Source organism: Hyperolius riggenbachi, chromosome 1 (assembly GCF_040937935.1).
Source record: "Hyperolius riggenbachi isolate aHypRig1 chromosome 1, aHypRig1.pri, whole genome shotgun sequence".
Taxonomy (NCBI): domain Eukaryota; kingdom Metazoa; phylum Chordata; class Amphibia; order Anura; family Hyperoliidae; genus Hyperolius; species Hyperolius riggenbachi.
The window spans coordinates 468,481,738-468,500,047 of record NC_090646.1 but is presented as its reverse complement, the minus strand read 5'-3'; the positions used below and the strand labels follow the sequence as shown (position 1 = coordinate 468,500,047).

The 18,310-nt window shown below is 43.3% G+C and overlaps 1 protein-coding gene across 10 annotated transcripts in view; it reads right to left on the bottom strand.

Annotated features, from left to right (window-relative positions):
• EMID1 (EMI domain containing 1) overlaps positions 1 to 18,310 on the bottom strand; it is a 129,262-nt gene that overhangs the window by 74,112 nt on the left and 36,840 nt on the right. For all 10 annotated transcript variants that reach the window (XM_068240124.1, XM_068240110.1, XM_068240086.1 and 7 more), the window contains exon 4: positions 9,775 to 9,864. In XM_068240124.1, the coding sequence (XP_068096225.1) occupies positions 9,775 to 9,864 (90 nt within the window). The remainder of the gene's footprint in view (positions 1 to 9,774; positions 9,865 to 18,310) is intronic.

The following is an 18,310-nucleotide window of genomic DNA, read 5'->3' as shown; positions in this document are numbered from 1 at the left end:
CACATCCGAAGAGGTGATAACATTATCTTTTGTTTACATTCCTTCATGAGAAACATTTAGTAAATATTAGCAAACTGCGGAAACTGAGCTGTACTGAGCTGAGAAGCATAAAGAGCTGAGAAGTGATCACTAGATAGATTTCAATATATAAATACAGCAGCTATGCAATAACATGCAATGGCAGCTTTCATAGCAGATAAACTGTAGTTTGGTCATTTGTAAAGAGACAATATTACTTGTGCACAAAAGCAAATATGATAACTATAAGGGTAATACAAAGAAGGAAAACACATTTGTATTAAATGTTATGACAAAGTTTTATCACATTAATCTGTGTATAGTTACATTTAAATTGCACTTTTCAAACAATACCACACAGTCTTCATATTTATGTTGACCAAGTGTAGTGAACATTACTGATGAATTGCAAAATATAGTCATTCAAGGCAGCAAATGGCTGCTATGGATCTCTACAATTTGCACATAATCATTGTTCTTTGAAATATGTCCTTTTTAAGGAATGCTCATAGAGTAAAGCAGAAGACATGGGATAGGTATCGCCCTTTAAGCAGCATTCTGTCCACCCGTAACTCTTCAGGCACATGCATATATTAATCCCACGCGATATACAAATGGTTAGGAAAATGACAAGGCATTGCTCCTGGCAGAGTAGGCACACATACACAAATAGATATTTTCTGCCTGCTCAACGTACACATAATTACAGAGCTGTGTTCATGTCAGTCGCTCCATCATTTTCTAACAGATGGTTTTAATTCCACATTGCTAGCCTTCTCACACTCCAGTCCCCTCTCTCATTCCCCTCCCCACCCTCCCATGAAATCACTCCCTGCAAGCTCACTTTCTATGCTTTCTGTCTCCAACATGACGGTTCCTCTCTCCCTGACCCTCTTCTGCTCATTGCCTCATTTCTAGTCTGTTCATTTTCACTAATCTTGTTTTCCTCAGTCAATTTATCTCTCTTTTACCACCATTCTTGTCTTTCTTACGCAGAATTTAACACAGCCTTCAGCTTCCCCTCAGACAACCATTTTCTTTTTAACTTGTTCACTAAGTCATTCTGCTTTCTGTCACCTTCCCCCATTATTTATAATGTATCGGTTTTCCCCTGTTCCATATTTTTCATTCCATCTTTAGCTTTTTTGTAATTATCTCCTTTCCTGGCCACAGAGCAGTGGTTACCCTGGTAACAAGTGGCTCGTATTGTGCAGCACTGGGGAGGTTCTCTCTTCATGCCAAGCCCCAGAGGGTTATGGGTAACAGCCAAGATTGGAGACCTATTTTACTGTGTGATGTCATCAAGCCCTTCTTACACTTGAGTCTTATTGGTCAGTTATCTGAGACTATGTAAATGAAAAGCTGAAAGAACAACATAAACCTTCCACCTCTTAGGAATTGTTCTTTTCAAGATCAGCTAGCAGCAGGCAGTAGCAGACAGCATACATGCAGCCCTGAAGTGAAAGCGTCCTTTGGAAACTGAAAAAAAAAATGATTTTGTTTATAGCTGTGAATGGGTTAAGTATGTTTCTCTGAAGCGACTGATTCCCACACAGCTGCCCACTTAGTCCCAGTTGGCTTGGCAGAGTTTATGAACTCTTCGTTTAACCCAATCTGACCTCAAGAAGAGTCTGGAAATGAGGAGGGGTAAATGCAGGACAGTCGCTTGTGCCCTGCAACAGATGCCACATACAATTATTGATGGCAGCCACACTGTTAGGTAATGTTACACACATTCACTGGTATTACGGCTGCTCATCCGATGATAACTGCCTCGGATTAACACATTTTTTATGGTCATTTTGCTCTATTGAGTATAGTTGTGGCTTTCATAAAGACAACAAATGGCACAATATGACTTTTTTGAGGTCAGAAAACATATCTGATATGTTTTATTTACTTCATTAACTGTAAAATCAGAAGCAAGCATAACAAAAGATGTCCACTGGACACACTGAATGCAATCACATGAGAAGTGATGGCAATGCTTAGGAGAACTCACGGAGAAGCATGTGATCACTTTGATCAGCTGATAGATTTGTAGGGTTTGGATTTGCCAGTCATGATCATGTGTTAACCAGGAAGTCATCACAGTAAATTAGAACCTTACAAATCTATCAGCTGATCAAACTGGTCACATGCTTCTCCATGAGTTCTACTAAGCATTGCCATCCCTACATGAGTAAAGAAAAGGAAATCACTCATGTGAGCCGAGAGGCTCTACATAAAACAACATAACCCAACCTTTCTGAATCACTTACACAAGTGATTCTCTTTCATGTAACTCTCTCCTGGATAAAATCTCAATAGAGCAACTACTATTGGAGAAGCTGCCTGTTCAGGTGGCAAATGACCCAGGAGGGAAGCTATCCTTATTTTTAAATGTGCTGATCTGGAATCATGATGATCCAATTTTAATTTGTATACAAATTGCAAATAAATTTGCATAAAGTCAGTAAAATTACCATTGCTCATCTCTAGATTGGTAGCTGTTTATTTCTACAAATCAGTTTCTCAGTGATTGCTAGTGCTTGGTACTGGCGGTAAAGAGGCGACTCCCCCATAACGTCACAACTGGCCGTAGCAGTGCTCAGGTGCAACACATCGTTATTTCTTGCCACCTGGTAACACCACTGAGTGTGAATCAATAATACGTGTCGTGTTACAAACATTGCCATTCAGTTATATATTAATTTCACCTGAATGGCACTGATGGCCGACAGTTGGGAAGCTGAATTGCTCGACAATTGCATAGTTCAACCTCCCATGTGAAAGACGCCTAAGGAGGAGTTGGGAGTGAATACTGTAGATGCAGTTTGGAACATGTTAGAAGCACAATCATAGACTCCATCTCCCATAATAATAGTTAGCCAAACGTGCACCCCCAGTATAGGTAGCCACCCCCAGTTTAGGTAGTCAAAGTATCCCCCAGTAAAGGTAGCCAAGGTGTCCCCCAGTATAGATAGCCACCCCAGTATAGTTAGCCAAAGATGCCCTCCATAGGGTATTGGTGTCAAAGGGGTATGAAGCTTCTTGCTGCCTCCCTATCCCCAATACCTACAGACCTGCAGATCAGCGGCAACCCAAAGAGAGAAGATCAGCTCACATAAACCGCGTGGCACACTTCTAATGCAAGAAATCAACACTGACCTCACTTCCGCATCTGTGGTCACTGTGCCACTTTACCGTCTGTAAACACTAATGCTGATCTAAGCTCTGTGTGTGAGTGCTGAGGAGGCCGCGATGGCCATATAACTCACAGGCTCTGGCAGCATGGGTGGCCCCTGCTGTGGGTGAGGCCCCAAGCTGCCGCTTGGTTTTCCTGGACCTAGCTAGTAGCTGCACCCCTGGTAACCTGAGGGCATTTGTTCATGGCAGATGAGTATTCTTGCTACTGGAATAGTCACTTGTTGTTTCTACCTTACTGTGTTTGATTATGTCTGCGCAGGGTTAAAATTATCTGTTATAACGTTGATGGGTTGTTCCCCTGTTATTCTTATATAGTATGGTTGCAGATGTGTTTCTTTCCTTTTTTTGCAACTTACTGTATTTGACATTCTGGTATAGCCACATATGAGCTATTCCCTGCTACCGAAGCAGGTAACCTTATTCAGACTCTGCTGCCTGATGTTTGAACATTAGATATTAGGCTCCTCCAGACCTATATTGCAAAGCCAGCTCCATGTCTCATGGTTAAAGACTTTGATGAAGTGTATGCTCTGCCACAGACGATACAATGGCCTACTCCTACAGACAGTGCTAGGCCATGACCTAGCGCCATGCCCATCAATTTGCAGGCTTTGGCATACCAGCTTGTATATTCGGTAGGAGGAAATCAGATTCCCAAATTCCTTGAAGTGGCTTTGTTGAAGTTTAAGCAAGACCAAATTCATAAGAGACATTTTAAACTTGTTATCCATTTCTTCTCTGCAACAAAGCAGATTATAGCAGATACCTCAAATAAAAAAACAACAACCCTACACTCTTGTATGATAATGTACTTCACCATTTAGGGTGGACTATAACAACCTTAGATAATATATCTTAGCTGAAAAATAGACAATGAGTAGAAACAAGGCTCCAGGGATATATCCCCCTACCCTTCACAATTGTGTTTTTTATTTTTTTTTGCTTCTTAGTTTTTTTTTTGTTGTTTGCTGTCCCCCCCCTTTCTTATTTCTATAGGTGACTTCTGATTGGACGACAATCCTTGTATAAAAACTTTAGGTCCCACGTTGGACAGAAATTATTTTATTATTGTAATGATTGCGGAATCGTTTTCGTGGTCAGCGCACAAGATGCGCACTGACACAACGAAAACCCTCCACAAGCGGATGAAAAGGTGGGAACCCAGCTTTGGTGCAAGCACCAGTAGAGGGCAATTCCCACCGGCAGATGGCGCTGTGGAGTGCAGACGAGTACAACCGATGCACGGCCACAGATGTCAGATGGGGATTGTACAGATCAAGACAATGCGGGGCTGAACAGCCCTTAAAGAGAAAGAGCACAGGTACAGGATGAATGTGTGTTCACCAATCTGTTCACCGTCGCGACCCTGCGACGGTGAACACACATCAGCAGAAACAAAAGTAGGAACGCAATCGCGAGAGAGGCGATTGCCAGAGGTGACACAAGGTTTAAGCAAGACAGGGCACGAGAGTAGCAAAGGCACAGCAAATGACAATGGGAAGTAACGAAAATAACAAACGCTAACTAAACGCGAACACCACACTCATTCGCAACAGCGAACGTGTTTACAGCGCGGTCTCCGCGTGTTAAGCACAACAGAGACAAGCACGCCTAACTAACCACCGACAGACAAACACGAAACAAAGAACGCGAGCGCTTGCTTAGCGGTTTCCTCACCGAGCCTACAGCAAGCGTTCGTATCAGACAAGACAAACAAACGGGAAACAGGAATACTAGAGGAAAGATCCACTGCTCTTTCCGTCAGAGCGAGTGCGATATAAGCTCAGGAACAAGAAAACAGATCAGAAGGATCCACACCGCTAGCGCAAGGCTAGTGTGATCCAGACAAGACAGAACAGAAGGATCCACAGCACTACCACTAGAGGCCAGTGCGATCCAGGCAAGACAGAACAGATGAGGTAGCTAGTAGCAACCGCTGCTCCAGCTTACACTCCAGAATACAGATCAGAAGGATCCACTGCCACTACCGCTAGAGGCTAGTGCGATCCAAGCAAGACAGATCAGAAGGGGCTACCAGTAACAACCGCTGTTCCGGTTAGCACCCAGACAAACAGAACGATTTCCTGTCGACCACCACTGGGACAGGACAATCGCAACAGACAGACAAAACAGATATACAATCTAACTGCACTAGGGAAACTGCCTAGTGCAGTCCCAGGAATTACTCTAAGATAACTTTGACAAGATATAGCATGGCTGACACTCTAGGAGTGTTTCAACAAACCCTGAAGGAGAAATGACCAGCAAAGCATTCTGGGAAACATAGCTTCTTATACTGCCAGCCCTCAAAGGAGACAGCTGGGCAATTTGCATGTATGCAAATCCCTCAGCAAAGCAACTCTGAAAGTTGCAAGATGAAGCCAGGTCTCCTTTCCAGAGACCTGCATCCCTCAGACATAAGGAATTGTCAAACAGCTGTCTGCCTGTGCAGCCAGCTGAGCGGATCCTTTCAATTATATTATAGAAAACTGCAGTTCTATTACAAAAATCTAAACTGTATGTTTGCAAGTTCTATGGTGGGAGCTGAACATTGACTAACAAAGAAGGGCAAACTCAGCGGTCAAGTCACAGATGTAGAACAAAAAGCAATTGAGGAACCATCCCTTGCTTAAAGAGTAACTGTTAGGCATAAAATACACAATAAGTTCTCTACTGCAGGCTGATAGAGCAGTAGAAAGGATGCTAACCAGGCAATTTAAAAGTTTAAAATCATTCTTACTTTATTTTTTCATGTAGATTTCTCTCCCCATGGCTGCAGGCTCTAAGAGGGTACGCACGGCCGCAGAAGAGAAGTGACAGGCATGCTGAATCAGCCTGATTGGCTGAAGCCTCTGTCACTCATCTCTCTGCGCAGCTATTGGCCGCCTGGTCTCCACTTGTCTGCGCTGGTTGCAGCTGCTGTTGGAGCGCACAGAGGGGGGCAAGAGGCTATCTCTTGTCACTGTCCTCCAGTGGCATGTCGGCGCCCCCTTTCCACCCCCCTGCCGTTCTGCCACCCGCCGCCGCCACACATTCTCTCTCTTCCCTGTACTGATCAATGGGGAAGGATAAAGGTGGCGCACACACACTAACAGAATAATGGTTCCACACGCTGAAGATGGGAACAACAGTGCTTGGATCCATTATTAGGTGAGTCTGTGGCTGCTACATTTATTCCTCCCCACTGTGCACAGGGTCAGTGCAGGGAGGAGGGGAATGCGGGGGGGGGGGGGGATCTAGCTGGACACAAGAAGGCCCCTGCCAGCAACAGGAGCCTTCTAATATATACATTTATAAATCACAGAAATAAAAACCTGGACACTACAATACATCTTTTATGTAAGTAGAGCATGTATTTATCTACTTACATGTGTTGTTGTTTTTTTTTTTTTTTGGGGGGGGGGGGGCATTTTATAGCTAACAGTTGCTCTTTAAGAGAATTTAATGTGTAACAGCACAGACAGTACAGCAAATATGATACAGATATCTGGCAGCTGTTTCACAGAATGCTCCTCTTCCTCAGAGAACACTTAGTACTAGGCGGTCATGTACAGCTCAGCCTTCCATGCTTAATATTCCTCAAATTTAACTTGATTTCTTGACAGTGTAATTTAATGAAAAGTAATGCAATGCCATACTGTACCTAAAGCACTGACGTCACTGTGTATTTTATGCCATTTACTTAGATTTGTTTTGTTGTATTTTTTTTTCTTTAATTCAATGAACATTTTCAAAAAAAATTAATTGAAACCAAACAAGAAAGATGTACATGTTTATTTACTATATCCAAGGATTACTCTGGAGACACGCATTTAAAGAGAGGGTTCACAGAGAAATAAAAATACTTATCCACTTACCTGGGATTTCCTCCAGCCCGTGGCAGGCAGGACTTGCCCTCAACGCCGCTCCGGAGGCTCCCGGTCTTCTCTTGTGGCTCACCCGACCTGGCTGACTTCCAGGTTGGGCTCTTGTGCGCTCCAACGTGCGTCTCACGCGGTCGCACTGACGTCATTGGACGTCCTCCAGGCTGTTCTGTGCAGGCGCAGTAGTTCTGCGTCTGCGCAGTACAGTCCGTAGGACGTCCGATGACGTCAGCATGACTGCGTGAGACGCACGTTGGAGCGCAAGGAGAAGCCCGACCAGGAAGCCAGCCTGGCCAGGTCGGGTGAGCCACAGGAGAAGACCGGGAGCCTCCGGAGCGGCGTCGAGGGCACGTCCTGCCTGCCACAGGCTGGAGGAAGCCCCAGGTAAGTGGATTAGTATTTTTCTTTTTTTAAACAACTCCATGGATCTTGCCTTTAAGCCTTACAGCAGCTCTCTTGCTAAATGATAAAAAATATTGTCCTCAATTCTGGTACTGTTTTCAAACAAATTACCTCATGTATGGTAATTTACCTCATGAGGTAATGACATTTAGCAACTCTGGTAGGTTTTAGTCACGTTTTACCTCATGCGGTAAATTATGAGGTAATTCATGAGGAATTTAGGGGGCATGTTAGCACATAATTTACCGATCAGTTTAAGACCTGCCTGTACCTGAAGGTAAAGTCAATTTGTATGCATTTCGCAGTTTTTAGTGGAGTTCCTATTGTTGTTTTAGAGCAGGTTCACACTTGGTCCATAAACGTATCTGTTGCTCCGTTTTTTTTTTTTTTTTTTTAACAAATCAATTTTATTGATTATCAAACAAAGATGTACAAACTAGTACAACATATACTGTTAAGAAGGTAGTACAGCAACAATAGTGCCGATAAGGCTGATACTAATACAATATGATAAGATACCGCCAAATGTCTTTAGACTTATACATCATGGAATTATATAGCATGATTGTAATATACGTATATATCCAACTAAAATAGCCAGTCCAGAGACGGTTAGCAGAAAATACGGTATACATTTGCAGATTCCCTTGAGCCATATCAGCGATTAAGAGGGAAACACAAGAGAAGAGAAGGAGGAAGAGAGGAAAAGGAGGAAGAGAGGAAAGAAAAAGTGAAGAAAAGAGGAGAGAAGAAACTCCAGTGCACGCCTCCTTACATTAATGAATTATTAGAAGTAAATCTAAAATGTAACTCTGAGGTCAATATACCTAGGTAAAGTGTATAATCTCACTCTTCTGGACCGGATGGGAGAGCGTCTACATTGTTATACCAAGGGGCCCAGATTTTTTCAAATCTCCGAGGGCAATTGCGGCTTTTATATGTTAGGCGGTATAAAAGGTAAGGCCTTCATAATTGTAGACTTCCAGTAATTAATAGAGGGAAATTTATCAGACTTCCAAGTGCAAAGGATTTCTTTGCGGGCATAAAAGCACAGTATTCTAATTAAATATTGGGAGTGTTTGCCAGGTGGAGTATCATCTAATAAGCCCATTAGAAGTGCCCTGGTGGTCACTATTAGCTGTGTTTGAAGGATTTCATTAAAGGGACTCCAAGCAGTGCAAAAACTATGGAAAGATGCATATCATTTTAAAGCTCTTTTTCTCCTCTTTCCAATGATACATAAATCGCTGTCCTACACCTTTTAGTTTTCGCTATTTTCTCGATTGAAATTGTCGCGGCCGGAATTTCTATCACGAAAATAGAGAAAACTAAAAGGCGTAGGGCGACGATTTAGGGGTCGTCAGAAAGAGGAGAAAGAGAGCTTTAAAATGCTATCCATCTTTCCATAGTTACATTGTATTACACAGGGTGACTTTTTCAGCAGCTCCATTCAGCACAGTATCTAGTATCTACTGGTGAAAGATGATAAAACTTCCAATGATCAATATCAGAAAGCTACTGTTTACCTAGTCTACTAAAATGGTATAGTGTATGCCCAGCATAATAATATTCTATAACCTATCTATTCACTAGATGAGTTTATGACATGATGAAATAAATATTGGTGAAACCTGTAGACCAGGTTTAAAAAAAATGTGGGCTGCCGCAGCCACTGATTTATTCGCAAAATGATATGTGCTGCTGACATGCATAAATACTGTATTTACACAATGAGCTTCATGCACAATGCTCAAGAACACAAAAATCACATCTTTTACTGCAAGCTAATCATTCATTAACTACTCATGTGTGTAAACTATTGCCTTTTTCTACTGTGTCCTATGTGTGATCAGCATTTTGTGCTAGCTTATGTAAAACATGAACTATTTACATGGCAGTTTTTATGCCCACACAATTATTTTAGCTTCATATTTTTATGCATGTAAACAATAACACAACTAGAACAGGACAATAATAATGCGCCTTGCATTCAAGTCCCAGAAATGAGTGTGTGAAAGCTGGCCCAGTAATCTGTGTGTGAAAGCAGGCATTACTGCATTATGCTGGTTTGTGCATCATCCTCATCATTTCCAATCTGTTTCTTGTCCTGCAAAAATGGAATAAGGTATCCAACTGGTTTGTTTGGACAGCAATTGCGGTTATTATCTTTAATAAACTATTCCCATAAAGGCCAGCAGCTGCTTTACAGCAGTCATTTTAAGCCAAGCCAAACCAATTCGCTTAGTACATTAGCTGAACAGACTTTTGTATTACACTATTATCTCTGGTAGGTGGTCATTACCTGAGAAGGTGGCCCCTTCCCTAGTGGGCATCCTACGGAATGTTGTAGTGATTCGTGGAGCGTCCTGCACCTCGGATGGCGATCCAGGGCCTATTGCACGAGAGAACACATTTTGAAATCTTTCCAAAATCACATTTATTAAAGAGGTACTGTACTGAAAACAAAATGATTTATAATATTAAAGCGGATCTGAGATGAAAAACTAACTATAACAAGTAACTTGTCTATATATCTTATCTAAAGTTTAGATAGTTTACACAGCATATTTAGCTGCAAACAGCTTCAAAAGTTTATGATTATTTATTCCTGTGATACAATGAGGGCAGCCATGTTCTGTTTGTCACATTGTCACAGGCTGAGGTCTGGAGATGCTATCAGCTTGCATGTGTGTAAATTCAGTCCCCCTCCTCCTCCCTCCTCCCCTCTGCCTCTGAAATCAATGGCTAGTAACCTCCTCCTCCTGCCCAGACTGAGCTCCCATAAGCCCTTGCTACAGTGCCAAGGCACAAAAGGAGCTGTGGGTGAGGCTTGTTTCGTTTATAGGGAATTAGACTATTAAAACAAAACAAAAAAAGTATTTGGCTTGAGGAATGCCTTATAAACAATATGAAAGGAACACAATTATGCAATGAGTAAAAGTTTATCTCGGATCCAATTTAATAGTACAATAAGCCACTGCAAAATCTTTCCTATTTCCTAATTTATCACAGGTGGTGACATCTTTAGTGCTGTCAGGAGCATCTCTTTGGAATTTTTGTATACTGAGTGGTGTGAAGAAAAACCTGGTCTCCCAGAATGCTCTAGGGATAGAATTCCGCATAGCTAAACAGCCTAGGCTGTGACATTCCTGGGAGGGCTGGGCTACATATTAATATACAGCAATATTTAGCTATACTGTAGGAAGTACAGTTAAAGGGAAGGAGGCGCCCTAGTATTTATAAAATGGATTAAAAACTGTTTAAAAGGAATAAAGTGAGGTGGGTTACCTCGCTAATGAAATTCTTGTATAAAGAAAGAATTTTATTTAGCACAGGCAAAGCGTTTCGCAGGTCTGAGCCCGCTTCCTCATGCCAATCATAGTGACAATTTGATCAAAAACAATAGAATAGGGAGCCTCTCTATGTTTTCGCTTTAGGGTGCTGTTACACCCCTCCCACGTTGTGTACTGTAGGAAGTGTTTCTGATGCTGAAACCAGGATAATTAACATAACATTGGGTAGTCTGAATAATGTATTACATTCTACTATATGTCACTATTTCAAGAAAAGAACTCCTGAATTGCAGTGAAATGGAATTACAAAAGTGGCATGTTGGCAGCTGGAAGTAAACATCAGCCTGCTCCAAGTTGCTGAAGACTTCCTTTTTGGTTTTAAATACATGAACAGGGTCACTTAGCAAACTTCTGAGCCTCTTTAATAAAGAATATAAAGATTGCAAAGAGAACGGAACCAGCAAAACCAAGGCTAATGGTCTATTAAAATAATAGGATAATACAGAATTAGCTATACATTTTGTATATCATGTAACATTTGTCACTGTAATTACTATATCTACCAATTCTGCATTATGTACCAATGTCTATATTTTGTGTATACCTTTGTCTGTATTATCATGTACCCCTCGTTTGTTTCTTACTTTGTTCAGCCCCTCTAAATCAATAATAATCATAATAAGGAAACCATAAGGAAACCTGCACTTGCTTCAGGATATCTCTCACACATCTCACAGGCTAGCTGGAGCTCCAACTAGCCTGTGGATGTGCGGTCTTGAGCCTGGCACAGATACGTTTCTGTACGGCTTGACAGCGTGAGTCAGAAGGTGGATAGGAATGCATTGTCGAGAGATATCCTGAAGTGCAGGAATCAGTGGAATGTGTCCACAGTGGTGGTAAGAGCCCACGTTGGCAAATGCTTCTTACTTGCTAATATCATCAGTGCCTATGCACAGACTGTTCACCACAGGAGGCTTATTTTGAAATGGTGTTGTCAGCATCCCACATCTACCAGTGTGCTGCACTCTCTCTGTCACAATTCCATCAGTTGCTGGCAAAGTCCGAGTGTGGACATAGTGACATTTGAGTGATATTGGCCAACTTGATTGGTGTGTATGTGGTATGAGTGGATGCTCGACACAGCCGGCTGTGAGTTATCAGGGCACGGTGAACACCGCCATGTGTTTGTTTTTAAGGGGATTTTTGTAGGTTTTTTTTTTCATTCTGTGCGTCAATAAAATATCCATTGTTATTTGAAGAAGTCTGTGGCTACTTTTTATGCTCAATTTAGGGGGAAGCCAATTAACTTATCTGTATGTTTTAGGATGTGGGAAAGAGTAACCAAGCAGCTCAGGGTGACCCAAACCATGAGGATGTTGGAGGAAACCAGAGTGCCTGGAGGAAACAGACACAGGGAGAACATACAATCTGTGTGCATATAGTGACCTGGCTGGGATTGGAACTGGGGACCCAGCGCTGCAAGGAGAGAGTGTTAGCTACTTTGTCACCGGGCTACTACACTATCCTGGGATCTCCAGCTCCCCTATTTGTCTATATTTTGTGTATAATCATGTGCCCCATGCTTGTTTCTTACTCTGTTCACCATCTCTAAATCAGTAATAATCATAATAAGGAAACCATGGTCTGCTAATAAAGCAAATTCAATCTATAGGAACAATAAGGCTCGTTTCCCACTGAATTCATTGCATTCTGTTGCAACGAACAATCACATTGCATCGCAAATTGATGCAATGATATTCCTATAGAAAGTTCACATTGGGTGCGGTATTGGCGTACGTTAAAAGAGGGCGTCGGGAAAAAAGGGCGCAGGGTTTTAAACGATAAGCATGAATAACGTTTAAAAAAAAATTGTGCTATATTTCGTTTAAAAATAAGGTTTTATAAAGTTATAAATCATTAAATAATGTGTATAAAATCGGCAATTGTAAAAACGTTAATCTTCCCTGTTTAAAAAGTGAAATGTATAATAACGTTTTATAAAAGATTAATAAGAATTTTACTAAAGCTATACCTAATCCTACGCTCATACAGAACCCTCCCTGTACCTACCCCTAACCCCTAGATCCTCCTGGTGGTGCCTAAACCTAAGACCCCCCTGGTGGTGCCTAAACCTAAGACCCCCCAGGTGGTGCCTAACCCTAAGACGCCCCTGGTGGTGCCTAAACCTAAGACCCCCCTGGTGGTGCCTAACCCTAAGACCCCCCTGGTGGTGCCTAAACCTAAGACCCCCTGGTGGTGCCTAAACCTAAGACCCCCCTGGTGGTGCCTAAACCTAAGACCCCCCAGGTGGTGCCTAACCCTAAGACCCCCCTGTTGGTGCCTAAACCTAAGACCCCCCTGGTGGTGCCTAACCCTAAGACCCCCTGGTGGTGCCTAACCCTAAGACCCCCCTGGTGGTGCCTAAACCTAAGACCCCCCTGGTGGTGCCTAAACCTAAGACCCCCCCCTGTGATAAGCATTAATAACGTTTGAAAAAAATATTGTGCTGTTTTTCGTTTAAAAATAATGTTTTAAAAAAGATTGTACTGTTTTTCGTTTAAAAATAATGTTTAAAAAATTATAAATCATTAAATAATGTGTAATCATGAGAAGCAGTTATAAAACAATAAAAGTCTCCGGGCGCCGCTTGTAAAACGTTATTTTTCTCCGGCGCCCTTTTTTTCCTGTTGGGCGCCCATTAAACGATATTTATTATGGGAGTGAATGGCGGCGCCCTTTTTGTCCACTTGCCTCAGGCGCCCGAATTTACTGTTTCCGCGGTATTGTGGGTTCCGTCAGAGTAATGCACAGCATGCTGTGTGTTTACAAGACAATGCATGTATTAACAGAGGCAGTGATGCATACTTTCATTGTACTGCATGCCTCACTGCATAGTCGCATCGCCTGTGTAATGCGCATCTAACTTTAAGTTTTCAGCACATTGCGTTGTGATCCTATCACAGTTAGCTATCCTATCCTAGCTAGTGTGCTTTGGGAATTTGCAGATTCCACTGGATCTGAGAATGGTGATAGTCATCTTTCCTTTCCTTACACACATATCATCCTGTAACGCCATGCAATGACTCCTCCCTGCTATTTATATGTGCTATGTGTAGGGTATTTATAGACCCCTTTGTCCATTCCTGTCACTTCAGGGACAGAAGTCCTTTCCTATTTCCTTTAATATTGTTCTGTGCTATGTGAGTGTGAGTAGCCCAAGTAATGCTGATTTATCCTAAGGGCCTAATTCCACTACACACAGATAGGATGCAGAATTGATCAGAATCAGAATCAGAATCAATTTATTTTCGACAAGTAAGTTTGCACCTACAAGGAATTTGTCTTGGCAGTTGCTTAACAAACACAAACAAAAACAATACAAGGACAGACAGTGTGAATATTACAAGTTAAGGACATTATAAGTATAGTGGCAGTAAGCAATGTGAGAATTGTTCATGTTTAGTTCTGTGCTGATTACTTTCAGTCCTAGCAGCTCTAACGTGGTTCAGCATTAAGTATGGCTACCGCTTGAGGAAAAAAACTGTTCCTGTGTCTAGAGGTTTTGGTAGCGATTGACCGGAATCTTACTCCTGAAGGCATGCACTGGAAGATGGAGTGAGCTAGGTGAGAGGGGTCAGAGGCAATTTTGGTTGCTCTCTTTCTGCACCTGCTAGTGTAAGGATCCTGCAGGGAAGGTAAGCTACAGCCAATTATCCTTTCCGCTGATCGGATGATGCGCTGCAGCCTCCCCTTTTCTAATGCTGAGCAGGAGCTGAACCATACAGTCATGGATGATGTTATGGTGGATTCGATGATTGCAGTGTAGAACTGCACCATTAGATTTTGAGGTAGGCCAAACTTTTTCAGCTGCCGCAGATGGTACATTCTCTGTTGTGCTTTCTTGACAATAGTGGCGGTGTTGTTGTCCCCTTTTAAGTCGTTTGAGATCGTGGACCCAAGAAACTTGAATGACTCTACTTGGGTTATTGTGGATCCATTTATGGTTAAGGGGAGGTGCTGGGGGGGAGATCTCCTAAAGTCTATTATCATCTCCATGGTTTTGAGAGCATTTAGTTCCAAGTTGTTGCTGCTGCACCAGGAGGAAAGCTGTCCCACCACATGCCTGTATGCAGACTCGTCCCCGTTTTGTATGAGACCAACTACTGTTGTGTCGTCTGCAAACTTCAGAATCTTAACAGATGGATCTGTGGAGATGCAGTCATTGGTGTAAAGTGAGTACAGCAGTGGGGAAAGCACACAGCCCTGGGGTGCACCAGTACTGACTGTCAGAGAGCTTGATGTGAGTTTACCAAGTGAGTTTACTAAATCATACAAAAACATGGCCTGACATATCATTGCTATGCTGATGACACCCAGCTATATTTGTCATTCAAACCTGATGTCACAGACCCTACTCCACAAATAAACGCATGCTTAGCTGAGCTTCAGGAGTGTATGAATATTAATTGGCTAAAACTTAATGCTGACAAAACTGAGGTTCTTGTTATCGAGGGCCAGGGCTCAACAGCAAAGCAGCTCCAGTCTCAACCAACACCGCTAAGGATAGGGAGCTCAGACCTGAACAACTCAGACTGTGTGCGCAGCCTGGGAGTACTGATTGATGGGAAATTAAGCTTCAGGAATCAAATCTCAGCTGTTGTGAAACATTCCTTCTTTCACCTAAGGAATATTGCAAGGATTAAACACCTAATTCCTTCAGAGGATCTTCCAACCCTAGTTCATGCCTTCGTCACATCAAGGTTAGACTACTGCAACGTCCTCTACACAGGCCTGCATAAGAAAGACTTACGCCGCCTGCAATTAGTACAGAATGCCGCCGCAAGGCTGTTAACGAGCCAACCCCGCCATTGCCACATAACACCAACCCTGAGCTCACTCCACTGGCTACCGATAAAATGGAGAATTCTGTTTAAGATTGGCTTACTGACATTCAAATCCTTGCACAATCTGGGCCCTGGATACCTGAAGGACTTGTTGCAACTACATCACACCCCCCACAATCTTAGATCAAAAGGACGTAACACCTTGGTCACCCCCAGAGTCCACCTCAAAACCTTTGGAGACAGAGCCTTTTGTCATGCTGCCCCTACACTTTGGAACTCCCTGCCACACCCAATCAGGACAGCCCCATCCCTGGAAGCATTTAAAGGGAATGTTCAGGGACTATCCGAAAAAAATAAAAATCCCCATCCACTTACCTGGGGCTTCCTCCAGCCCGTGGCAGGCAGGAGGTGCCCTCGGCGCCGCTCCGCAGGCTCCCGGTGGTCTCCGGTGGCGCGCCCGACCTGGCCAGGCCGGCGGCCAGGTCGGGCTCTTCTGCGCTCCAAGGCCCGGCACTTCTGCGTCCCACGCCGGCGCGCTGACGTCATCGGACGTGCGCCGGGCTGTACTGCGCAGGCGCAGAACTACTGCGCCTGCGCAGTACAGCCCGGAGGACGTCCGATGACGTCAGCGCGCCGGCGTGGGACGCAGAAGTGCCGGGCCTTGGAGCGCAGAAGAGCCCGACCTGGCCGCCGGCCTGGCCAGGTCGGGCGCGCCACCGGAGACCACCGGGAGCCTGCGGAGCGGCGCCGAGGGCACCTCCTGCCTGCCACGGGCTGGAGGAAGCCCCAGGTAAGTGGATGGGGATTTTTATTTTTTTCGGATAGTCCCTGAACCTTCCCTTTAAGTCTGAACTGAAAACCTACCTTTTCAGTCTGGCATTCATGAACATCTGACTATCTCCTCTGTAACACAACCCAGCCTGAAACCCTGTATTAATCTGAGACACAGCTATGCGCTTTGAGTCCTATGGGAGAAAAGCGCTTTACAAATGTTATTGTATTGTATTGTATTGTATAAGTCTAACCCGCTGTCTTCTGTCGGTTAAGAAGTCGGTTATCCATTTGCAGAGGGATTCAGGTATGTGTAGCTGGGAGAGCTTGCTGTGCAGCAGTGATGGAATTATGGTATTAAATGCAGAGCTGAAATCTATAAATAAAATCCTGGTGTAGGTTCCTGGGATATCTAAATGCTGTAGTACATAATGCATACACATGTTCACGGCATCGTCTGCGGATCTGTTAGGCCTGTAGGCAAATTGCAAAGAGTCCAGCAGGGGATCTGTGATGGATTTCAGATAAGTCATTATCAGTTTTTCAAATGCTTTCATGACCAGTGATGTCAGGGCAACAGGCCTGTAATCATTTAAACATGTAGGTTTTTTTTTGAATTGGTACAATAGTTGCGCTTTTAAAACAGGCAGGAACAATTGAGAGTTCTAGAGATGCTTTGAATATGTCTGTAAATACAGGCGCTAATTGGTCGGCACAGAGATTCAAGCATTTCGCAGACACAGCGTCTGGTCCCATTGCTTTCCTGGTGTTTTGTTTTTTAAAGAGTCCATGATGAAGAATGGATGCAGAAAAACTGACTCCAATGAATGCCTATGGGAAAAAAATTGCGTTTAGTGGAAACAGGACCATAGGCTTTCATTGGAGTCAGTTTTTCTGCATCCATTCTGCATCCAATCCGCGTGTAGTAGTAATAGGCCCTAAGAGGTCTGGAGCACCAAGGAAGGTAAGCGAAAAGGGGAAAAAATAAATGAATACATTGCAAAGTGAGAAGTTAAAAAATAGAAGAGAGATCAAGAAATAATTTATATTCGCAATGTAATTTGCTCATATTATTTGATCCACAATCAGCCTGCACGTAATCATCTTTACTACTGGTGGACATGAAAAAAATGAGACAGCACCAACTGCCATTATCTATTGCCAAAAATCTGTGTACAGTGTATGCAAGGATTTGATCCCTTTAAAATCAGATTTAGAATCAATCTGATGACCAAATTTGGTGGCCATTTGCTAGTCTATGGCCACCTTAAGAACTGCCAGTACAACTCCCCTACTCTCACTCATATGTGTGGCCTGTAAGGCTAGTATATCTCTCCTCCTCCATAACAAGTGTGGCCAGCATGTACCTCCCCGCCGCACCACCCCACCGTAGCAAATGTTGCCTGTATAAATCTTCTCCCCCTACCTACACGCCCTATTACAAGTACCGGCAGCATGACTACCCCCCCTTCCCCCAGTAACACTATGCCGGATGTCACTGTAATTCCCACCACCTCCAAACAAATGCAGCTGTCCCCCCTATTTCCCACCCCACTGCACTTCTCTGAATACTGCCGAGCGGGGGGGGGGGGGGGGGGATTTCAATAGAGTTTCTGTTCTTATCAACGCTAAGCGTGTACTTAACAGAGCATGGGCCTGATGCAGTTCAGTTTTTCTCCTAAGTTTTCTCCAAGGTGAATTTTTACATCTTATCAATAGACAAGACAAGACAAATAACATTTATATCACACTTTTCTCCTGGCGGACTGAAAGCGCTGGAGCTGCAGCCACTAGGACGCGCTCTATAGGCAGTAGCAGTGTTAGGGAGACTTGCCTAAGGTCTCCTACTGAATAGGTGCTGGTTTACTGAACAGGCAGATAAATAAAATGCCTTTTAAGCCACCAGCAAGAAATTTACCTACTTTTTTGT